Source organism: Channa argus, chromosome 15 (assembly GCF_033026475.1).
Source record: "Channa argus isolate prfri chromosome 15, Channa argus male v1.0, whole genome shotgun sequence".
In the NCBI taxonomy this organism is placed as follows: Eukaryota; Metazoa; Chordata; class Actinopteri; order Anabantiformes; family Channidae; genus Channa; species Channa argus.
In genome coordinates, this window is record NC_090211.1 from 7736562 (window position 1) to 7762319 (window position 25758).

The 25758-nt window shown below is 38.7% G+C and overlaps 1 protein-coding gene across 2 annotated transcripts in view; it reads left to right on the top strand.

The window, feature by feature from the left end:
- The window catches only part of asic2 (acid-sensing (proton-gated) ion channel 2), a 328789-nt gene that overhangs the window by 206583 nt on the left and 96448 nt on the right, over positions 1-25758 (top strand). Inside the window, exon 1 of one of the 2 annotated variants that reach the window (XM_067476893.1) lies at positions 22893-25248. The exons of the other annotated variant lie outside the window; for it this stretch is intronic. Within the exon in view, the coding sequence (XP_067332994.1) occupies positions 24556-25248 (693 nt within the window). The 5' untranslated portion in view covers positions 22893-24555. Of the gene's footprint in view, positions 1-22892; positions 25249-25758 lie in introns of those variants that run through there. 2 annotated transcript variants of the gene reach the window in all.

Below are 25758 nucleotides of genomic sequence, written 5' to 3' on the forward strand. Positions count from 1 at the left end.
CCCAAGATTTCTGGCAGACTTATATGTGGAAGTACAGTACAGTACTTTTCAGTTATTCTCCAGACATAGTCTATGAAACTTTTTTCTTTTCTGTCATTTCTGAAATCTAATTATTGTTGTAAAAAGCTTGAAACCTTGACATTTTAGGTGAAAGTGGAGACTTGTTTTATTTCAAAACTTTTGATAGGAAAAGGTTAAAAAAACGTTTTTTAGCTTAATCTAAAGTGCTTTAAAAGCAGTCCTATTTTCTTCTTCTTGTTTCTCCCTCTTTCTCCCATTGTCAAACAATATTGATAGATTCTTCTTCTTTAATACAAAAATACGAAATATCCCAGAATGCTTTATTTTCAAATTGTTTCCTTTGTTTAGCGAAATCATGCAATGTACTCTTTTGGATTCTAATTGCTCAACCAAAAAATGCAGTCGGGCTCAAAATGTCCCATTGTGCAACTGAGCATGCAATGAGCATGACGACGCAGCAATGTTTCGATTGATTATTTAACAAATTCACATCTGTACACACTGTTTACCTCTGGCTTAATAGTGTACAAGAGCATTTCCATTATATCGTAGCTTTGTTCTGTACATTTTAGAGGCAATTTCATTTACTGCCACTGCTCACATTGTTTTGGTTTTGCTCACAAGAGGCACCGGTTTTTAGCAAAAAACTTTAATGACCCACTGTACATCTGCTCAGCACCAAACAGCAAAATAAAGTTCGAGACTGGCAGGAAAATAGTGAAGCGTTAAACAGCAACAGGCGTTTCCTTCATGAGATGGTACAGACCAAAACGGAGCTTAAAGCTAATGTTGTTTGCCGACAACTTTGTCATATCAGTTTTAAAGTTTGACATGACAATAAGATTACCGTGTTTCCCTCTAGTTTCCATTGTCATCCAAAGCAAGCATCCAAAATGTTGGTTGCAGTGATTGCAGGTCTGAGGCATTATTACAAAACAATACCTCTGTTATTATAATGGTATGAAAGTCATTTAGTAATGTAGTTGTAGGTGTAGATGATCATTAGTGATCACCCCCTAAAATATGAAACGTAAGTTAGTGCTATGAGACTCAATATCAATCCACTAAACCTAACCCACTGCCCAATTCTATTTCACTTTCACTTATCACTTATTCACTTGTAACAAAATTACTACACAATTTTGGCCAGAAGTTCTTACGTGCTTAAATGCTGAAGAGGAACGCTCTGACTCAAGCGTCAATCAATCATCTGTATAAGGGGACTCTGCATTTTGAGTTCCTCTCAACAAATTTACAGCCTAATCTCTGAGCCCTCCTCGCTGACATTAGTGCTTTTAAATAAATAATCAGTCTTTTCATCTTGTATTTCTAGTCTTCAGTCCCATGTTGAGCATATAGAAGTATAATCTGTTTTTAAGATATCATAAACATCTCATTACAAACTCAGAAACTTGCATCCTGATTTCATATCCACATACTGTACCCAGAGAAATGAGATTTTTCTGCTCTGTACATCAAATTACTATTTTTCCTTCCCTTTGTAAAGCTACATTTCATAAGTTAGAGCAAGCACTGCCTCCCACAGCACAATACTCATATTTCACACTTATAAATGTAACCACGGATTGTATTCTCTAAATCAGTTGAGTTCCCTCCTGGGGTTGACTGGCACAACCCATCGCATTTCTTTCTTTTTCATTACCAAAAGATGATTAAAGAGTCTCAGCTCTTCTGCCTGTTACGATGAGATCAAAGCAGCTGGACTGCTGCTCGTGAAGCTAATTCAGCATTCACTGCAGTGCACTCTTAGAAAACGAGGCCACCTTACTTTGATGACTAAACCATTTCTCTCCCACTATTAATCTCCAAGTATTGACTTGAAATGCAAGAAAGGTATGGCTACATAATCTGTGTCAGCAGCTGCATGGGTGTGTATGTGTATGTGTGTGTTCATGCCCCTACAGGCAGATAAAAAGAGACTTTGCAATATTGTCTTCTTTTGCACCATTAATTCTGCTGTATTTTCACCTTTCGATTGGTAGAGCTCAGACTTCTGAGGACCCCCCCCCCCCCAGGGGTAGTTTGACAATAAAACATGTTTTCCAGGCCACTTAATAGTCATCTGTGTTTCTTCATCTTACATCAGTTTTCACTTTATACTCTTGAGAAGCTCTCTGCACACAATCCATTTGAGAGACGTTTGTACTTTTCCAGGTCACAACTTAAGTCAGGTGGGCTCCAGGACTTCTGGGTACACCCTTGCTTAAAGCGGTTTTACTTTCAGTCTTAATTAAGTCATTACCCTTGATTTAAAATGGTAAAATTCTTTTATACTTCCCCCCTTTACTGGTTCTCGATTACCAGAGGAACTTTAATCTTCAATACAGGCACACAAATCATCACAGGACTAAAAACATTAGTAAACTCTGTGATGACCCATAAGTAGAGCACTGATTAGTTCTCTCACTACTGTATATGAACTTCCATGTTGCTTTTCCATAGTCGGGCTGCAATTACTGCTTATAATTAGAGTTGAGCATCCAACATCTGTTCCTTTAATATGCAAAGTAACATGGTCACAAATGAATGCCTGTGCAGCTTCTCAGAACATATTTTATTTTCCCAGAAGAGATGAATCGCACTAAACTGAGAAGCAATATATGTTCAGCTGAATAGATGATGCTACGCTGGGATTCAGTCAGCTTTGTGCAGGACAATGAGCAGTAAATCAAAAGCACACAAAGAAATGACAATTCACATTAGAACACAAATGTATCTGAGATGAGAGATGAAACCGAGAAAATAGTTGTTTTTTATTTTTTTTAAATATTGGAACTTCCCTGCATTAATGCATTTACTAACATTTCTACCTTCTAGGGAAACAACACTACTGCTAAACACTAGGCCCTTTGTATTGCCAGCTACTGAGGTTTATGTTCATAGTGTATTGCATCAGTATTGTTGCCATAGTTACTTAGATTATAGCCCAGGCAAACATTAAGTGCTATTGAGTGATTAGACTTTAGCTCAGGTGGTTAGGGTGTTGTCCACAAACCACATGGTCCCACTCCCAGTCACTCCTAGCTGTGTATCGAACCTTCCTTGGGCAAAACACTGAACTCTAACTTGCTCCCGGTGGGTCAGGTGAGCACCAGGTATGGCATCTGCCGTCACTGGTGTTTGAGTGTGTGTGTGAAGAGGTGAATGAAAAGTAACATTGTACAGCGCTTTGGAGAAACATACCATATAAGCCATTTACTATTTAAACTATTGGACTGAAAGTGTTATTCTCAATACACCCGCAGTCATTTTTTCTAGTTGTAAGGACCGTCATTGATAAAATTTACTCTATAGCCCTTTCCCTAAATCATCTAAACCCAACCTGCCGTATCTTGACATAATGGACCAACCTTTACATTTATTCATCCCGCAGACATGTCGATGTGACTTACAAGGGATGAACATACAACTGTCCTTACACCAGTGGTAGTAAATTGAACTTTGTCCACATAATCATTGAAAGACATACCCCTCCCTCCTGTACCATAGTATAAACTGATACAGATACTGTAGATAGTTACTAGTTGCAGAGTAATGATAAGCTAATGTCTGTGTAACTTAAGTAATTTTAGCTGACAGTGATTAGTGTGAAGCTGCTACAGCGGTGTGCATACATTGTAAAATCTTAATGTTCACCTGATAAAAGCAATTCTCTGAATATGAAATTTCCTGGCAGACTGTTCTTATTAACCATGATATCACTATTCCCATAGGGTATACAAGTGAAAAGCAGAAGATAATACATTTCTAAAATGAAAAATATAATACTTAGCATGATTGAAATAAAAACCTGAGGAGAATCACAATCTTTTGTCACAATATTCAACTGCATTTGCTAATCCGGTTGCTTAACAATGCATGCAAATAATGTTTCCTGGTGAAAACACCAATTCTGGGATCCTCTATTATTTTGCCATTTACAGTCTTTCAAAGAATCTGAAGGCAACATCTCTAGAGCGGCTCAAGCACAGTGTTTGTGTAAGCAACTCCTTACATGCTTTTTTGTCACATAATTAGCACAGCATGCACTTGATAAACACACATTTGCCTATGTCTGTCCAAAAACTCAAAAACTGGTTGTTGTTTTTTTTTTAAGAAAGAAGATGGAGACTAAAATAATAATAATAAAAAGAATAATTCCGTTAGTGCTTTGCCATGACATTTTATATTGACACGTTGTAACTTTGTGCAACTAAAGAGAAAAGTAGAGGCCCAGAAAAAATGCTTACAATGTTGTTTGTTAGCTCTGCAAATGATTTATGATTTGTTGCACTAGAAAGATACAGGCAGGTGTTGAGGTGAGAAACACTGAAGATAAACAAACAAGATTTGTCCATCTGTTTCATAAACTTTGGTCCAGGAAAGCGCAACCTTTCTTTCAAGTCTTCCAAATGTCCAAAGCAAAATGTTTGGGAGAAAATCCAATCTATCTCTCTTGCACTTTAACCACACTGGAGCCTGACTGTTAAATCAGCCTATCTAACCGGTATTGGCTCAGCATACACAGTGACACATGAAAATTTGTGTATCCTTGTATTTTGTTTTGCTGGATGAATGTGACGTACACATGATCAGAATTTTACATAGGTTGTGTGGGGGAAAAGTATGTGACCTCTAAGGGTAATAATCAATTTAGGGTGGGAATCTTTGGCTAACTCAGAATTGGAGACAATTTAATTTGGATCCCTTTAGCGTTCTGATTCAAATTATGGTGAAACAATTCACATCATTCAACAAAAGGATGGGATGATATTTTAGCTCTTGCCCAGCTGTTGATCCATTGCACTTTGAGCTACATATTAAACATATCTTTATTTATTGATAAATGTATTCATTAATAATTACTTTGTAACTGAAAGGTTCATCACTGACAAATATTACTGCTTAAAGGTTTTTAGGAGAAGTAAAAAGTGTCCTGTCTTTTTCAGAGTTGTCTGCTATGAAAAGCCTCTTAGTTGCAGCTTCATCTTCATCCAAAATGCTGATTGGGTATTTGAAATGGGGTTAGTTTTTGTAAATTTCTACAGTGTGTGATGCTGAGCTGCTGGTTTGTTGGAGCTACAGTTTGTAGTTTTGGTTTACCAGTATTAGTCTGCTGATTATGGGATAGAGAGTTTTTACTAAATTCTCGACCATCACTTTGTAAAAGTCATCATTAAGCTACTACAATGCGCTCAAACAGTTGCTCTAAAGGTGGAGATAAACTTCAATCTAAGCATAACATGTGTGCATGTGTATGTTATCCTCGTGGTTGAGTTCCACCTTTATCTTTCAACTTAGAGTTATGTGTTTTAGTCAATAGGATCACAATCAGATGTGAGTGTGAGAGGCTGTGCCTCATGGCAGTATTATGTTTGGAGCCTCTGGACCAGGGCTTAACATCATAGTTGGTACTATGAATTTTGAGTTATAATTTCTACAGGAAAATGTTGAAGTATCCATTTGTGACATGAAGCTCAACAGAAAGTGTGTAATAGAGCAAGACAACATTTCTGAGGAAGTGAATCAACATTCCAGGACTGAAGCTGTTCTGTGTGGAGAAATGGGTTAAAATCGCGGTTTTAGGTCATATTTATGTAGAAATATAGATAATGCTATGCAGGGTTTAAATTATAAATTGTATGTTGTCTGATGAGAGCCAAGAATATCTCTACAGAAGTACCAAATATTAATACCTGGTCTGCAGGTGGCAGTAATGCACACACAATGCATTTTTATTAGTAACACTGTAATATATGTATTGATTTTCGTACCCAACTCTTTGCTTATATCAGTCCGAGAGATTGTATTGCTTTTATCCAGCAGGTGTCAGTTTTATCAGAGTGGACACATCTTTTTGAAATGAGGAAAAAAAGCTAAATTACCATTTGAAACACAGCAGCATGAATGCCCGGGCAACAGGTGGATGTTTTTTTTTTTTTGTAATTTTTTTCTTTTTTCCATTGAAACTAAGCAGCTTGCTATCTGTTATTGTCCAACTTCTGTAGCAGATCACTGGCCTGTCATGGTGCTCCAGCTGTCTCTCTTCAGTAACGATAGGAAATCCCTGTGTAGAAACATAGAAAATCAAATGAGGCGCTATTATAAAGACTAGCTTTAAGACTGTGCCCATCAATCATATTCAGCAAGGTTCATATTGCAGTTTAGTTATATGGCTGTGTGCTTATAGGGTTGCTGCATTCAAAACTAGGTCCTTCTCCAAGACCAGGGTGTGTCTCTGTGGCTTACAGGATGACTTTTAGCATCAGGCTGGCCTTTGGTAGCAGGTGCCCCCTTCTGCCAAAATCTGGACTGAAGACAACTCAGTGTGTGAATGGTGACATTAGATCTGAAAGGGAAAGCACTCCATCTAAGTTGGATGTGTTTCCTCTGGGGGCAGTGGAAGTCTGGGTCAGACACTGATGACACTATTAGTGAAAACAGTTTTCTGAAGATCAAGGGGAAGGTTTCCATCTTCATCCACACAGGCAAGAGACTTCATAGAGTACGATGATCTTTGATAGAGTAATAGCCATTAGAAAACGTAATGGTAGTCAGATTATGAAATTGGTGTGCGTTTGAATAGATATAATAGAAATATGAGTGTGTCATGTAATAAGAGAAAGTAGGTTTAAAACTTTGGGCCCCGTAGGTGGTTATCGGATCGCTGAAAACTTATACTTTAACACACATTATCCCTGGTATTTCTAGCATGCGGGTGCACAGCTAAATGCCAGCTGATTTTAAAAGTATGTACTCAGCCTGAAAGTTTTTGAGCACAGACATCTCCTGGGAAATTTACAAATAAAATTAGTGCAACTCAAGTAGGGTGAACATGTGGAAAAAAACAAAACCAAAACTGTTTTTTGAAGTGGAAAAATCATATGTTCACGGTACAGAAAAGGTTTTTGCTTTTTTGCTGTGCTCTATTTGTTGTAAAACACTGATTCTCCTGGTTGTGGTGCATCTGCAAAATAATAGTCTTAATTCAAAAACAAAATGTAATAGAATTTTGTGTAGCAATAGTGATCCCTGAACAAAGTTGTACAAAAACGTTTTGTGGTGTACAGTATATAGAGAAAAACATTTCTTATTGTATTTGCTGAGCATCAATAACTTTGGTGGATGACTGAACTAAAAAAGGGAAGCAAAAAAAAAGTGGCAATAAAACGAGGCAGCGTGCATGATATTATGTTCAGAACAATGTAATTATTAGCCTTTGTTTCTTTATTCAACACATTGTAGGTGAGAAAAGCTTCTATCGCTGTGAGTTCTCTTTTATGAACATCAAGTCTGTGTTGGTTGAAACCATAAAAACCAATCCGTCTTAACAGTTTGTTAGATTACAACATAATTGCTTTCTCTGCAGTCCATTTTACGGCACTGAAAAAAAAAAAAGCTCTTTGAATATTGGTTTTATATTTTTTGAGATTGTTTTGTTACATGCATTTTTGTGTATCTATATTCAGTAGACAAATCTCTAAAACGCATGGATGTTTTTATCTATAAATGTGTACTAAGTTTATGTTTGAGGCCATAGAGGCCTGTACAGTAGACGGCTTTCCTCTTTGTACAGCACGCTTTGTTTGCCCTCACCTCACTGGGTTTGTATTGAGTGTCCTTCTACTGTATTGTGTTGGTCGATCAATTACAAGAGTGGCCCGAAAATATGCAATCGATTTAAGGGTCACTCCAGTCCAAACTAGAGAACAGAGAAGACCATAAGAAAGAAAACATAAAGCAGTAAAAGCAATAAAGTGGCATTTTGTTTGCGTGCAGTGCTTTGATCACAGTCACTGTAGATTTTGGGGGATGTCTTTGAGCTCTGTGTGGACGGGTTTGCTGAGGACCCCTTAAGGTAGAAAACAAACATGCCCACACTTGAGCTCCTCAACGCCCAAAGCGTGCTAGAAAAGACTAGCAAGTGGGACTGAGTAACTTAACACTTGAGTTTTCACTTACTGTAGACATACACAGGCACATTGTGTAGTTTCATTTACAATATTTATCATCTGTGTTTGTTTTGTTTATGGCTCATAAACGGTTTTTGGCTCCTGCTGAAAAAACACACCAAAGCTAAAGTTGCATACAAAAGAAAATCCATCTTTGGCAGTTTTTATACTTAAGTGTTTAAAATCCCATCATGTGAGCTCAAAATGACTTTGATGGGATTTTAAAACATTTTTACATGAAGCCTGTTGGACAGGGATGAAAGAGTGTGAGTGGTTTTTCAGCTTCCAGTTCTTTGGTCATTTCGTTTTATTTAATGCCATTTGCAGGAGGATTCTCGGCAGGCTGACAAGACCTGACAGTTGGTACCCACCTCAGTGCATCTGGTTAGGCATACTAGTAACGGTTTGCATGCCTCTAGGTTATCCATTAGCTTACAGCTTCCGAAAAATAGTTCCTCTTTTATAGCCTGCCTGTTTATTTCCTTAAGAGTTTATAGTTCACAGAGTACAATTTTAATTTGGAGTCAGTATCGAGGTCATTCATTGGTGAAGTTGCTTAGTGATAAGTCAGCACCAGCGGTTGCCAAGCCTGGCAGTGTCTCCACTGTGAACAATAAGTGTAGATTAAAAGATTACGGCAATCAATTCTAAGGCGATCTATAATGTTTCTGCAGTGATTCTTAGTCCAGATGATTCTTTCCTAGTAGGTCCCAGACAGTATTGTAATTCCCTGGAAGATAAAAAACAAACAAATCAATAGATATGATAGAAAAGTAGGAAGTCAATATCAATATTGGTTAGACAAGCACCAACAACTTTAATGGAAAATATTTTTAAAGCCAAGAGATATTTGGAATCACCTGTCTGAAAGAAACAAAATTATTGATTTAATTATGCATTGATTTTTGTCTTTAATTAAGAAAATGATGGCAGTTGGTTTTAATTTAAAAAGTCAACATACCACAAATGCTAATGTACATACATGCAAACCCACTAGACTTAAAAAAACTAAAAACAGCCATAGGAAGCCAAAGGAAGGGACAAAGCAATGCTTTTTGATGCCTTGGGAATGAGAATTGGCTGATTGTTAACATATTTATAAATTTAAAGGGTTGAAAAGCTGAAATCAGCTGAAGAACCTCCAGCCCTCTGTACTGCTGATGGAGTAATGTATCTAATATGAGTCTTCTAGTTACAGGCTTTTCGTTATTTCATTATCACTCATTCATACACATACCCCAGTTTCTTGTTAATAATAACAGGACAGTGGAGTTAAAAATAATCTATGTATCTATCTATCTATCTATCTATCTATCTATCTATCTATCTATCTATCTATCTATCTATCTATCTATCTATCTATCTATCTATCTATCTATCTATCTATCTATCTATCTATCTATCTATCTATCTATCTGTCTGTCTGTCTGTCTGTCCGTCCGTCCGTCCGTCTAATTCTTTTCTATAATTGAGGACTAGGAACCATTTGATATTATTTTTGAGGGCAGTGTTTTCTACAGTAAGGCTTGTTTTAATCCTATGACTGCTAAACTTGCAGGTCTCTTTCAGTCCTATGACAGCTTTAGAAAGTCCAGTTCAAAACCTCCACCTTCTTTGACATGTTAACTGGAAAATAAGTAAACTTCTCTCCTTACGTCAGCTCCTGAAACAAACCGTGGGCTGAAGTTTAAACCATGCGTCAAGTAACTAAGAATTCCTGGTGTCGCAGACAATGACGAGCTCAAAAATAGATCTGACCACATCCATGAGTCTGACAGGAGAACATTACTATGTTATCTGTGTTTCGTTTAATTTCATTCATTACATATTCGGACCAACTAGATGCATTCTTCTTCATTTTACTTCATGGTTCACAACCAGTTGATCTGTTACTAATGTGAGAATTGACATCTCTACTTCTCCCACAGATATCATGATAATTTGTCTTTTACTTGACATCACTAATTTTTCACTTTTTTGGCTAGTTAAGTACTTGATAAACATTTTTTATAATACACGCATAAACATACCTGCAGCCTCTAGTTTTATAAGATGTTTGATATTGATATAATCAGCTGTTTAGCTAATGAAAGTGCCTACACCCTTTGTGTGCATAAATATTTCCTGCGGTGACAATTGTTTTTGCACCAATCCATGATTAATCAACCTTTTTTCCCCCCTGAAGCTGTGTAGCAATGATACATTGAAGATCACAATCAGATTGGATGAAAGGTCACTGGAAATAGAGGGCAAACAAAAGACAATTGTCATTTTTCTTTCACAACATTGGATTTAATGTTTCTATTTTCAGCTTAAGAAGGCCAAGAGTAGTGTGGATCTAATGCAGGTAACCTTTAAAAAATTGTATTACTGCTTTGACCTGTGCTAACATATCTAACCTTCACAATTTAAACTCTACCCACTGGATGTGTAGGAGTTGAGGAAATATGCGAAGGACAACATGCCTCTAATGGCACTCTCTTCTTTCTCCGTAGCCTGTAGATTGAGGGATGTGATACTTGAGTTTGTTCATGAAAGCTCAGTGCTGCTTATCCTTACTCTTCACACTCTCCAAGGAGAAAATGAACCTGCCACTCATCCAAAATCTATACACCAGACAAAGTTTTTGGAAATAGACTTGTGAATAACATGCAGTTGGTATTAATCATCTGTCCCTAAATGTATAAAAATGACCTTGTTGCAGAGGATACATTTAATTGCTGGTAGAAAGATTTTGACCCACTGAGGGACTCTGATAATGCTTGCAGTAAATGAGCAGTAGAAAATACATCACAAATTCAAAATTTAATCTTTGGATCAATGTGGCAATAGTTGCTAGCAGGATTCTTTAAGACCATGCAACTTTGCATAATCAATTGACAAAGACAAACCCATTCACTCCAGTGAAGGTGGATATACACGTATGACATTGGGAGCTGTTTCTACTGCTGTCCTCTGAATGTACTGCGTACTGAAACAGCTTGCCAGCTTAGGGGTTTGCAAGGTGCCTTCACTGTCAACATGATGAAAGATCTCGCTTAGACAATGGAGGAACAGACACATAATTCCCCATTCACCCTGTTGGGTGAGAATTAAACACATTCAGCTGCAATATGTCTTTAGGTGTAAGAGACGTATTGCCAAAATGGCAATACGTCACTGAAAGATAAAATGTCAATCAACAACTTTAAAATGAGCAATCATAAAAGCGTGCACACCATAACCTACAATGCCGTGGAGACTGCAGAAACAGTCAAACTTTAAAAAAAGACGACAACAAGAGGGTGAAATGCATGTGGGAAACTAATTTGTCTAATGTCTAACAGTGTCCTACCCCCATTCAAGACTGTCTCCTCAGTTCATAGAAGAGACTCCTATGTTCAGAAACGATAGGTAAACGGCTCAGCGCTACACCTTAACATGTGTAGGCCAACTAACTGAACACACTTCTCCAAAATTACTGACACTCTTATATCTATCAGATATTAAATTCAAAAAGATGATCTTGGGTGCGGGATAAGCTTGTTGGTAGCTTACTGCATGTTTTGGCCACAGACTGTATGCAGGACTTTAAGTCTGTGTTTACTGTCACTTTAGCTCACTTAGTTAGTTACTGACATTATCTAGTGGTTTCCCAGAAAGTGTTGGTGGTCCAACCCCTAAGAGCTATTTAATCAGGGGTTTAGGGAAACCTTTAGTCTTGATTTTCCAAAGTGAAACTGAGGACTTGACAATAACAGGTTTTGTTACAGGAGCTCTGGGGTTATAGCAAGATTGTTACTGTCATGACATATTGTCCGTTGACTGGATTATTTATGTCCCATTTCTGATTTAAAAATATGTGAAGCATTTTGGAGGTTCCTGAACTTACAAGCATTTATTTGACATTTCTGTACCTACTGTTGTTCTATTAACTCATGTAGCTCCAAAACATTTTCGGTGAGTTGTTTGACATCTGTACTAGTCATGCAATCATCATGCTTTTTAAAAGGTTTCTTTTTTTTATTGACTGAACATTGGCAAAATAGAACATTTTTTTAGAAAGACCAAGTTAATATTACTGAAATGGCACCTGTCCATAAATGTGTCATGTATGTCACTGCAATTGAAAGGAGGTGATGGTGATAGGCTTTCAAATAAAATGCAAATGAGAAATCTGTTCCAGTCTTTTCCATGCCAGAAGAATAAGTTTAGCTCATCTTTAATTCATGGGAGTGCTTACAGTACCATACCAGGGCAATCTTCTTCCTGCAAACCACTAGAAGCAGATTCCCAGATGGGTCAACGTTTCCATGGGGAAACAGCTGGACACAGGCCTCCCACCGAGTGCCCTCCACAGTTCCCATTCTCTTCTCCTACTTCCCTCCTTCCTGCTTCTCCCTGAGAAGCATCCACTCGTCATGAGTGGGAGGAGATTTAACGATACACTCACTGCAGCCCCGAGAGACTAAAGATTAGGAATTTTCAACATTCTTTTGCAATAGTGAGCATCAACAGACATGTGCTTTGAGGGAAGGGTGCTGCACTGAGAAGCTAGTGACAGTTTTGACTATTCCCCAAGGTGCAAAATAACAGAGAAATTACCAATAAGTTAAAAAAAACAAAACCTAAGCAACACTTGTATTGTCATGTCAGGTAAGCTTCCTTTCCGTTGTCACTGCAGCTATTTCTTTTCTGATTCAAGGGTTATTGCTTAGACAAGGTCATTGCAACTTGCCACTCTTGACTTTTGTATTCAGACACATTCTTTTGTATACTTCTCTTGAATGAAACATGGTGCCATATTCTCTCTGTCTGTGGTTGTCTCTCAGTAAACAAACCTCTGGTTCTAGAAGTAGGCTGCAGCTACAAATACAAACAGATCGTTTGGAAATAATCAAATTTGGTACATTATATGGTCAAATGTAACATTTTCCATCTCGATTAGTCTCATAGGTCCAGCATAATTTAAAAGTGCATTGATGATCTATGTTTCAAAATGCTTTCGCATTCTCTGAAAAGTATTAATTTGCCCTTTGATCAAACGTCTGTAATCTGAGGGTAAATGTCAGTAAACAAAGTGTCACACACCCCAGATACATCTGCCTAACACTGCTCTCTTTGGAGCTTTTACCATATACCCAGATAGTGTTTTGTACAAAGAGATTTAGCATGTGTTGTATTGCAAGACTTAAACCCACCTAATGATTTGGATAGAGCGAATGGGACTAGTTACAGTTACATTTTCAGGGTTATGTTTAACCAGCTGCCTCATGTCAGCTCTCAGTTCATTCACCCACTTGCTTCACCTCAGCACCCTCATCTGGCCTGGCTCAGCGTCAGCTCAGTGTGTAGCTGTGCCTCTGCTCTATCCTCCAACTGAACAATTTTTAAGATGGGGTCAGGATATTCAACAATAGGCACCTAATTATTTTCTTTATGTGTCATATTACATATGCAAATAAAAAAGTGAACATGGCTTCTGCTGCAACCACATAAATGTATAGTTAATTCAGAGACGCATTTTTTGCAACACCTTTCCTTTCACGTCTTAATTTATCCAATCTTTGTGTAACTTGTGTTGTTTAAACTTTTCTGAAGAATGTGAATACATATTAAAACCACACACAACATTATGATGCCGTTTATATTTTATTATAATGGACATTTTTTTAACTCCCTAGGGGACACTGTGCAGGCGAGAGCCTCGTGTTTGAGACTTGAAGGTTATACACGGCACATCTGACTAATGGCCCAGCTCTGCGTACATGCTCATGCTAATCACTTCTCTGATTGATTGTGGTGCTTCGAAGCACTAATAGCATCATTAGTTGGAACTGTTGTGGCAGTCTGGGCTCTGAGCTTTCTATCCCTTTGCTTAGGTTTACTTGATCCTTTCTTTTATTATTTAGAAAGTAGACTGGGACAGGTTCATTTTAAACATAATTGGCTTTGATTCTCAGTAAAGACAAAGTGATACCCATAAAACAATAAAGGTTTCTCATTAGTGCCTCTGCTGCCACACCCGCTTCTGTGGGTCGAGCTGGAGCTGCTGTTACCTTGAAAACCTTGGAACAAATTCTGTACTTATAAGCAATGAAAGAAAAGGTGCCAAGCATAACTGGACCTCTGTGTATCATTATCACCTTAATGCTGATTATTGTTAAGCATATATATATATATATATATATATATATATATATATATATATATATATATATATACTATACTTATACATACTATACTTTACTCTTACTTTACTTTTAAACTTACACACTGTGATTTTGGCCACTGTGATAAACTTCACGGTGTATCAGATGTAGAATCCTCATACCATTGTTGACAGTAGAGTGATGTCTCACATGGTCTAAGCCATCAGGATTGACAAATATATGTGATTCCATAAAGATCCACCCCCTTTAATGTAACTCACCTAAACCATCACTGGTGCAGGATATTGGTTGCACAGTTAGTTAAATGGAGATCATCTGAGCGCAGTCAATGTGTTTAATGGATTGTCGTATAAAGACACCTGTATCTGGAAGTCCAGTTACTAATCAATCACTAACACTAATGCCAAAATCTATAAACTCCAACCAAATTAGTGAAAGGATAATTAAAAAGCAGCAGCCAGGGGATGGATACAAGCACATCTTCTAGTCATTACATACATTTAGAAGGAATATGACACATGCATAAATCTGCCTATAGCAGGCCATCTTCTAAGACCAAGTGATGGTCTAAGACTGGTAAAGGAAGCCACCAAGACACCTGTTGTTCTTCCTCTAAAAGAGTTATCCACAGCAGCTGAGATTGTTTGTAGTAAAAATTATTTTTCCAGCAAATAAGCCTTAACGGTCATAAGGAGATTATACCAAACCACTGGATGTGGGAGAAAAATTAAGCATCCGTCAAGATCTTGTTAGACAAAAATAACTGGCCTGATATATGAGCAAATTCTGCTTCAATTGAATTGATCATTGATTCAATTGATTCATCAGCACACAATGTATAATATGTAGTATTATGGCTCAGTGGGAAGAGAAGCACTGCTCTTACAGATGAGATCATGAGAGAGTCGTTTTTTAGTCATTTTGTAGCTGAGAGAAAAGTCCAACTTAACTGATGGAGGAGCACTTATGTACCGTCTCATTGGCTAATTTTGAATTACGGACATTTTGTATCTTGTTAGCCTTTAGATGTAAGGCACTGCCATGACAATTTGGTAGATTATATTGGTTACTTCCAACAGCTAACAACTTCATATTAAATATGATTAAACTAGTGTTAAAGAGGTGTTTGAGGTGTTACTCCCTGTAATACGTTACCCTTAATAACATACCTAATATTGTTTAGCACTGGTCTTCAAAGGTCGGTCCACTGATTGAATCGCGAGCTGGGTTTGCAAAGTCAGTGAATTGCCATGGGGAGCTGTAAAGGCCAGGAGTGTGTGTGCAGAGTACGGCTGGGATGCTGCCAAAATGTCAGAGTGTTTAGATAGCGTCAGCGGGGGAAGATTATTAGTTTAACCAGAGCTGACGTTGTAATCATAGGGATGTGAATCCAACTGGATAAACAACAGACCAATTTTAAGGTCATCAAAACAAATCCACACTTATTCAATCATGTGTTTTAAGTGAAGGATTAATTTAGCCGTATACCAGGCCTTCATTCACCCAGCTTTAAGTTGGACCACTTTTTTTATGTTATTAGTGGCTTTTCAAAAGCTGGTATTATGGAAAACAAAACAAAAAAAAGTGCTTTGGAGTAGATTGAGATGATGGCAGAGGTCACTGTGTGTTGTCAAATTACCAACCACAGTCTTTTAGTGTTTAGTGTTAAAGTTATTTAAAACTTTAAAACACCCAAAAAAGGTGGACTGAGGTGACTATGGGCAATTTGTAAAGACTGATTTAGAGCTATTTTAAGAATATTGATAATTAGTATGAGAGATATTTTTATAAATAATAATGTTTATAAAAATGAGTCAAATGGTATAATAATAGCAGTTCATTAAAAGGACCTCGGCTCTTTTTAAATGTGAGCCAGGTGAGAGGTCCAAAGCAGCTGCTCCCTTTTGTCTTTAATTCAAAAAGGCAGTTGGCAGTTTTCTTTTGCCTGATGCTGGATGTGCTGTGAGAAAGAACTGAGCTTTACAGAGATCTGTAGGCCTCGTCTTCAGATTTTATTAACTTCTGGCTCCCAGCTCCATCAGCCTCAACTACAACAATAAACCTGAATCTCTGACCAAACAAGTGTGCATGCTGGGTAAACTAGACGACAGACTTTGGCATCAAAAGAGAAAGTGTGGAATTAAAAAGATGGTGAATCCACAGTGTCATAGCTTTGCAATGCTAAACAAAGAAAAGGAAATGCCATAAAATGTCATTCCCAATAAAGGGAAATAAAAACAATGCTTTGGCAGCTGAAGTGAACCAAGTGCATCCTGACAAGTTAAGTTTCCAGGTGGATGCTGATCACACATTGCTTGAAACAGGTCAATATTGGAAAGAATACAGTTCGCTGTAGTGATATTTCAGGATCAGCGGCTGCACTTTGTGTCGCCTCTAGACATCCTCAAACCAAGAAGAGCTGGAGTCAGTTCACTTTCCCCTGTATTGATTTTGTGGAAAATGAAGTGAATCTCCTTTTTATTAGTTGCATCTAAACTTCAATTATTTCATTTTATTTGTTGAGGAAAAGGACTACAATTGTTGGACTGCAAGAATTGTTTTGGTTATTTTATTACCTTCCCCTCTAAAAGTACTGGAATGGCAGGGTCAAATTCATTTTTTGCTCTTAACATTACATTTGGGTTTGAAATTTTGAAAAATGTTATTTGATGTTATTTAAAAATAGACATATTAAATAAAGAAAGAGCAGTGCACATTTTTAAATCAGATTGCCCAAATGTGATATTTTCTAAAAGTATTCAAAGAGATGGTTTTACAATAAATGAAATAAATAGGACCATATGAAAATACAGCATAGTGTTGCAGACAGTATTACTGTTTGCAAAAACTGGATCAAGCTCGGGATGCACTAAAAAAATGCTATTGTTTTTTTTTTTCTTTTGATATGCTTTTCCAGGATTTTACTGCAGCCTCCTTAATTTGTTTAGTGTTAGGGTTTCTCTCTTTAATCTCCTTTTCAGCAGGTGAAATGCATGTTCAGTTGGTCTGAGATTGGTGATTGACTTGGCGTTCAGTTTTTCCCCTCTGATGATATCCTTTGTTGATTTGGCAGTGTGTTTTGGAGCATTGTCTTGCTACATGATGAAGCTCATCCTAATTGGTTTTGATGCATTTCTCTGTGGATTTGTAGACAAAATGTTTCTCTGCACCTGCTGCTAGCGTCATGAGTTATAATAAAGATCAGTGAGTCTGTTCCAGATGTAGACACACAAGCACAAGTCATGATACTACCAGTGCTTTCTTTCTCTTTAAGTATATTCCCAATGTCTATGATTTTCCATCTTTTCTCAGATTCAGAATGGCTTGCTTTTCGCTCATAGACACCTCTCTGGTCTTTGTGTTGATTTATCCTTTTTTAACAACAAATATATTCCATATCTATTCATTATAAAACAAAAACAAAATGACTTGGTATTAGTATGGCCAATACTTTTATAGGGGTCTATTTGCTTTTTGCATTAACAGTCAGTCTCACTCTAAACACTCAGTCTTTCATTTCATAGTTACATTGTCAAAAAGATGATTACAGCTTCCTGCAACTTGATGCTGTTAATTCTAAACTTGACCTCGACCCTAAAATTACGTTTAAAGAAATAACTCTCTGTTCACTTGATTTTATTACAATAAGTTCTGAAATAAAAGTGCTCTCTCCACATATATACACCGGTACCCTTGTGGTTTCTTCTTACCCCAGTGAGAGATTGTTCCTTTTCTGCCACAGGCTAAATTACAGCTCAGCTAAGCGTCTCCATCAGAGTTAAATGTTCAGTTTTACCTGCAGAGGCTTTTTTTTTGTAATTTCCTTGGAGTCCTGTCACCTCCTGCCCCGACAGAATTGAAAGCTCTTCTGTAGGTAGAATGAACTCTGCTGTTTTTTTTAGTTCTGTATGAGTCATAGTATTAAAAACTTTATACTCAGAAACACAGAAGAACGTGAGTGAGTACAAAGGGCAACTTTAAAAAAAACTAATTTCTGTGAATTTGCCATGTTTTCTTCCTTTTGAAATTGCAGTTTACATATTGGTGGCTTCAAATGGTGAGAGAGAGAATTGTGAACTCCTGACAGTTCATAAACAGCACACTAATATCTTTTTAAGATGAGAACACCTCTAATACTGCTTTATATCAAAGGTTATCAACAGTGAAAGAGAGGACAAGGAAATTGTGTAGTATTCAGCATTACTTTGATGAATTGCTCTGTCCTGGTGAGGTTTTGTACTATGTGCTTTTTGAGCCCATAATCGTAGAAATAAAATGACCACAGTATGTATCTCAGAATTTTATTTGACAAAATGAATATATTCTAAATAGGATTTTCATCTGTATTGTAACGTTTTGGTCTTAAAGCTGCAATATGTTTTTGCTTTTATTTTTCTAAGTCATCAGTCAGCCTTTGCAAAGAATAACCCCCCTTCCATTTCTTGTAGGCTTTACAGAGCAATTGAACATCTTTCAGCTGCATGTTTTCATTTCCTTGCTCTCAATTTTAGTGTTTAGTTCTGACGTAAATGCTTTAACCAAGTTCATTTTTACGCCTAAATTTGTTTTCAGCTTTAAAAACCCAGTCTACTGCGTCTGCTCAGCACCAAATGTCCCAAATGCCAAAGTTAGCAAATACTGCAAAATAAAGAGCCGAATATATGCATCAGGAGTTGTAGAAATCAAAATGTTTGTCACAACTATTTAATAGGGGGATACCATGTAAAACTTTAATGTAAGTGGCCAAAAACAACAATGCTGCTTAGCACCAGAGTTTCTTTAAGAGTATGGCCTTTCCTCAGATTGACATTGTTGGTATTATTGCACAAAGACAAAAAGTGCTGCAAGCTAGCAGAGTTCAGGTTTTAAGACAGGGTTTTAAAATACTGATAATAAAAATGTTATTATTTTTTATGAGGAGAAAAAAATTCATCATGTTTGCTAGACATCAGGGATACACACTGTGTGTTTTTTGTGGTCACAGGTATAGTAAATTTGACTGTTGGCTTAGAAAAAAGCAATAATTAATAGGTTTTTACACACAAGCTATAGATATTGAGGGCAGCTTGAAATGTAAACTGTGTTTAGACTCAACACATTTTCTTCTATCCCGGGAAGCCAGTCCTGTCTGCTTCAGCTACATCAAAGAGATCTTTCTTCGTGGATTGTAAGCAGTGCAAAGGTAAGGTGTTAATGATGGCAGCATAGCCAGTATTCTTATCATAAATAAGCACCGCTGCACATCATGTCACCATCAGTGACAGTGACTCAAAAATGATACACAGACCTCTGCAAATCTCCACTGTTTCATCACAAAGAAATGGCATCTCTACATTACAGTATGAAGCATGAAATCTATTGCACGTAATGACGATTAAATGTGGAGCAGCCACCAGACCATCAATCTTTTCACCTAATCATTGGCTGCCCAAGGATTTATCCTGCTGAATCATTTAAAAATCAGTAAATTCACAGAGGAGGCAGAAGGTGAAGGTGCCTCCCCAGTGTTAGCTTTTTTCCCCCCAGTTGACAAGTGTTACTGCAGCCAGATTAGAAAACTCATAAAGCAGTGAAAAGCAATTGATTGCTTTGCCTGCCATCACTGTCATTTTAAATCAAGCTGGGATTTTGATGAACAGCAGCCTGCCACAAGATACACTTTTTTAATTTGCCTCCACTCTATCCTCTTCGGTCCTGTCACGGTCTCACCTGTGCTTTCCGCTTGTATCATTATGAATCTCACTCTGTTGTCTTATTTGTGCTGGTTGTGGGATTTGCAGAGCCGCAGGTGTGCAATTAAGCTGTTTTTGATTTGGCAATCGCTGAAATATTTTAGACTTCATTAACATATGTGTAAATGTTTAATTGTACGGGTTACTGTCTCACGTCCTCTTTACCACACTATGTGTCCTTTGATCTCAGACAATTGTTGCTGATCAAAGTGTGCAGGACTATTTTGGAGGAAATGCAGGCCGTGGCATTGCAGCTATAGAATACTTGGTAATTGTATTTGATGCTTGGGTTGGCTGTATCCCCACTTCATCAGTAATTTCACTCGTGTTTTAGAATTGCAAATTGGTTATGTTGAGCCTTTAAGCTGTTCTTTACACTGACTGCATAGCTGGATGGAAACACTCTCTTTATGGCTTCAAGCTAATTATCCAAACCATGGATTCTGGCTCTGGAAGGTTGCTTCTGACTCTTACTGTAGGCTGAGTGTGTGTGTGTGTGTGTGTGTGTGTGTGTGTATGCGCCTTACTTCGGTGTACAGTAGGTGTTAGATGTAGTAAGGCTTTTGACATTTCAATGTGCTCCCTTTCTTTGTATTACGGCTGATGTGCTTTACTCTCTCAGCACTTTCACAGTCCTGGTGTGGCTGCTGTGAAAGACATGTTTCATTGTGTGTGCCTATAATGTGCTCGCCTGAGTGCACATGGCTTTTTTGGTTTTCTGTTAATTTAATTTGACAGTTTGAAAGGTTTCTTGAGGCTCATGTGTGGGCTTTATAGCTCCTGAGTTAAAAATGTATTTTCGTCACATATTCAAAGATGACATCACAGGGTGTTGTCAAGCAGTGTCAAGAGTCGAACATCCAGCCCAACAATGAAAAGCAACATGTGTTCAAGTCAAAATAATGTCAAGCACACACTCGCCCTTTGTTGTTATAAAACTGTATAATAATTTGCTTCGCCTTGGTGACTCATGACGTACATGTTTTGATGTTGTGATTATGATTCAGAGCTGCGACACTGCAGTTATATTCTGGGTTTGTGCCTCTAGTGTCTAGCATTGTATTCTACTACTCTCAAGAAGCATAGGCAAGTTAAGAGACTTACAAAATGAAATAAAAAATACTATTATTCATCACACTGAGATAAAATGCTGTTCTCAGTAAACTGGCAAAAAAGCACTGATGAATGCCAGTAAGTAAAACCTTGACTTTTACAGTATAAAACCAAATGCATAACAGCTTTGAGCAAACAAAAGCGCCTTCTGTCTCTGTTGGCCCAGAATATGGGCAGAGATTGTTTATTGGATGATGTGATATTGTCTGCAGATTCTTTAGACACAAAGTTCTCCCCCATAAAATTACAATAGATCCACCCCATGAATTCCACTGAACAGTGGCCGGTCGGGCGCAGCATGGAGCGATCACATTAGTCAGATGAACTGCACTTTGTGGGTCAAATGTTCCCAAACACGGTACAGTTTGCCTTGACTTGTTTGGAGGGTTTGGCTGTGACTGTCTTAGATGGATGTGGTTCCAAGCCCTGTTATGTATATTAGTGACAGTACCAAAATCATTTTGAAGATTGCTTTATTGTTTTATACATTTCTACTCACCAACCTTAGGATTTTCAGAAAATTTAAACAAAAACCTACTAAATGTCATTTGTTTAGAAATGTAAAGGAAGGATAGATTCCAGGAATAAATTTTGTATGAATGTGATCATTTCTATTAGTATTAGTATTTGGATAATTGTCTCTCTGTTCTACTGTGGAAAGGGCACCCAATTTTCTTTGTGGAAACCTTTAAAAAATGTCTGTAAAGCTATGAAATATGATTTCAAAAAGGGTACGGACACCCTGAAGTATGAACTAAACCTTCACCAGCAAAGCAGCAAAATATGCTACATAAAGTGGCTTTAAATGAGGGAAAAGAATATCATCTGACTACTTAAGAGCTGCTGTTGCGTGGGTGTTTGATGTGTTTACAGGGACACACTGCAAGACTGAAATGCTCAAATATTAGCAATTGTAGTCGCTGGCAGTGGTTTTTCTTAGCTTGCCCCAGCCCTCCTGTCAATTTTTCCTATGTTTGTTTTATAAAAAAATACTTTATTTTATTTGACAGGTGGGCAATTTTTGTACACTTTATGCTCACCACTTACAACAACATCAACATACACACTCCCACTGATTTGAACACATACGCATACATTTTTTAAAAGCAAGGTGGACATTTTAGTGCAGTCTACAGAAAACTCACAGTCTAAAACTCCATATTGGCAGATCACCGAAATAAATGTGCATTTTCTGTGCTTGAATAAAGAGGATTTGTGATACAGAGGCAAGGCAGATGTCATGTGGAAAGATTTTACTCTCTGCAACAAGTGAGCTGGATAAAACAAGCCCGGAGTTAAAACAATTTTTTTAAAGCCTCAAGTAAAGCAGAGAAACTATACTCTGCCATTTATGTGCTCACTTACAGTAAAGCAGCAAATTAAAATCTGTTGATTGACTGAAGAAAGACACTGAAGAGAACATGCAATATCTGGAATATCTGTGCATTTTCGACCCCATGTACAAATCTAAGTGAAAAAAGAAGATACTGCACTTCACATTTATGTCAGTGTGCAAACCTTATTTTCATGTGTACTGGATTTTGACTTTAGTTATACGCTCTGCAACTCCCTTTTTTGGCTTTGCTAATCTTTACTTTTGCATAAGAGTGAAAACTACAGTATATTAAAATCCAGTGTTCAACCAAAGCTGCATACTTTATATACTTACTTTAAAGACCAAAAAGGAGCAAGGAGGGATTGTCATAGATAGTAGATATGGTTCTTACTTTATGTCTCCCTGACCCTCTTATCTTTTAAATTTTCTTTTATTGTGATTAAAAAATACAAACAAAAGACTCTTGCCGAAAATGATGGAGATCCAGTGTCTAGCTGTTCTTTTCTGCCTCACATAAACCTCACATGCATGCACAGAGCAGTCTCTCATTGCGCTGTGGCGGTGTAGCTCAGCAGCAGCAGCAGACGAGCAGAGGGGGGCGAAGGACGGCACGAGTTAGCACAGAGAGAGACAGGCGTTCTCATCAGTGACGGGCTCACCGGCTGCGTGAACAGAGCTGTGGCGCAGGAGGAGGAGAAGAGGTGCAACGGGGGAATGAGCTGCCTGAAAACCGGAGCAAAACAGAGGAGCAATACATAGGAGAGCCCGCAAAAGAGGGAGGGGAGGGGGAAACAGAGAAAGATCACTGAGGGGAGAGAAGTCATTTGGAGCAGGAAGAGGGAGCAAGCTGGATGAAGCTGACAAGGACACAGAGGGAGGAGAGTGCACAGAGAAACCTTCCCTGACGGGGGAAAGAAGCGAGGAAGTGCATGCACAAAGTGGAAAAGAAGAAGAGGAGGAGGAGAGGGAGCCTGACAGGAGGTCGAGCTCACGGGGGCTTGACTGACACAGGAGAGAAGAGGAGGAGGAGCGTGAGGGCAAGTTGATGGATTTGATTTGGAGAGAGTATTTTTAGAAGGAGGAGCGCAGACATGAGAGGAATATTGAGATTAGAGATGCTGTCTTTGGGTAGAGGAGAGAAAACTAGAGAGGAAAAAAGAAGAAGAGAGAATAACAGGAGACAGGGAAAGGGTGAGAGATGTTGAGATCAGAGTGTGACAGAACAGATTATCTCTGGTCTGGTTTCCCGCAGGAAACCGCTGCGAGTGTGTGTCCGTGTATGCGCATGAGTGCCTCCTTCTTTATGGTGAAAGTGTGTTGTGGCATGTTTCTAACTGTGGCTGTTATGCTGAGAAGCAGGTTCGCTACATGGTGACGCTACACCATGGTTACTCACAGGACTTAGTAATACTCATTAAACCCAAGTGGGGGAAGAGTTAAGGAGCAGCCCAGTGACATCACAAGGAAGTCAACACATCAAAAGTGAGACTGCAAAGTGGGACAGAAAACAAATGAGCATGGGAGACTTTTGTGAATTCAATTAACGCTTGTACTTAATAGTGACACAGAACTAATTGCTGCCGCTGGCTGGTTAATGCCTCTGCAAGCCAGTGAAGCCAAAAGACACATACACACATAAGTCAGAAGAAGAGAAAGCACAGTGCTGGAACAGGCAAGCTCTCCCATGACAAACTGCGCCACACCAACTATTTCCCTCCGCTGTTCCCTCATTATTTTAATTACCTTTCCTTCATTCATTCGTGTTTTTGTCCTCTCTGCTTAACCCCTGCTATTTTGTATTCTATCCTCTGCCTCTCTCTCCATATCTCTCTCTCTGTGTCTTCCCCTCCCTCTTCCTCTTGCCTTCGCTCTCTCTGTCTCATCCTCTCTTGTTCACTGTCACACTAACTGCGGTGGATGCTGGAGTCACTCATGTAGAAGCCACCTTGCTTGAAGCACATTTGCCTAGCTGATTTTTTTTTTTTTTACCCTGCTGACTTGGATGATTGGAGGACTGTCACATAGTGAGGGACCAGGAGCGATGACCAACAAGTAGCTGACTTCATCAGCGCTCCTGTACCGCTGGGAGAAGATGACTCCAAAACACACAGATTTCCTTGAGAGGTACTTATACGTGTTCTTGTAGTAAGTAATACTTACTTACTTAGAACTGCACAGGTTAGTAGTATTTGTACAGCCAAATACACATCCAGGTGTGGATTACAGTAGTGGATTTATCCTGGAGCTACATGTGGGCCCCAGCCCCTGAGGCCTGGCTGGGAAATGAAGCCTTTCCCACGGCTGTAGGAGCGCTGTGGGCAGCTATGGCCCTGGAGGGGCGCTGTCTTCAGCGGGGATCCCCGGTCATGATCAGAAAGGCCCGTGAGCGGCGTCCTAAAAAGCCAACTCTTGCTCGGGTCACATCCACTCTACTGTCAAGGACACGCCTGCATGGCCTGAGGCATGTTTGTGTCCCTGGTGGCTCTGTGGGCCGCAGGGCCTTCTGGCTGCTGGCCCTCTGCACCTCCCTGGGTCTGCTTTTATCCTGGTCCTCTAACCGCCTGCTCCACTGGCTTTCTTTCCCTACATACACACGGGTCCACACAGAGTGGGCCAAAGAACTGGCCTTCCCCACGGTCACTATCTGCAACAACAACCCTATCCGCCTCTACAAGCTCACCAAAAACGACCTGTATTTCGCCGGGCACTGGCTGGGCTTGCTGCTGGCTAACCGGACAGTGAGGCCCTTGGTTCTTGACTTGCTTCAGGAGGACCGTCGAGGCTGGTTCAGGAAGCTTTCAGACTTCAGTCTCTTTCTGCCACCGAGAAACTTTGAGGGAACCAACCTGGAGTTTATGGACAGACTGAGCCACCAACTAGATGACATGCTCCTGTCTTGCAAATACAGAGGAGAGCCCTGCGGAGCTCACAACTTCTCCTCTGTAAGTCCAACTTCTGTTGTTTTTTCTTTATGTCTAGTGCTCAACTCAATACAACACTCCAGTATATCCTTCAATTATGTTTTTTCTGTCTGTTGTAAACACTAAGTTACAAGGCAGTAAATCGTAAATTGTAAAAACCCAGTAAATAAGCTGGATTAATTTCCCTGTAGCTGCTGGTCAAACAAAACACAAAACAGTAGATCTACTGCATGGACCGATTGTTACATCACTACCAGAGTGTTACATGACCACTTCTAACAGTGACAATAACATTAGCCGTGGTTGTAAACTAACATGTAGTTAATGCGTTACATACTCTCAACATTAAAAAGTTTAGTTTTACAGCACTGTAACCCCCCACCCCCCCCCCCCCCCCACCCCCCCTTTTTTTTCTGTATGGGTAGCTGTGGGTTTGGGGATTTGTATGCTCACTCTTCCTTGCGCACTCCCTTGGCACGTCTGAACCATGGCAGATGTTTTCTCTGTGCCTCAAATTGTTTTTGAAACTTT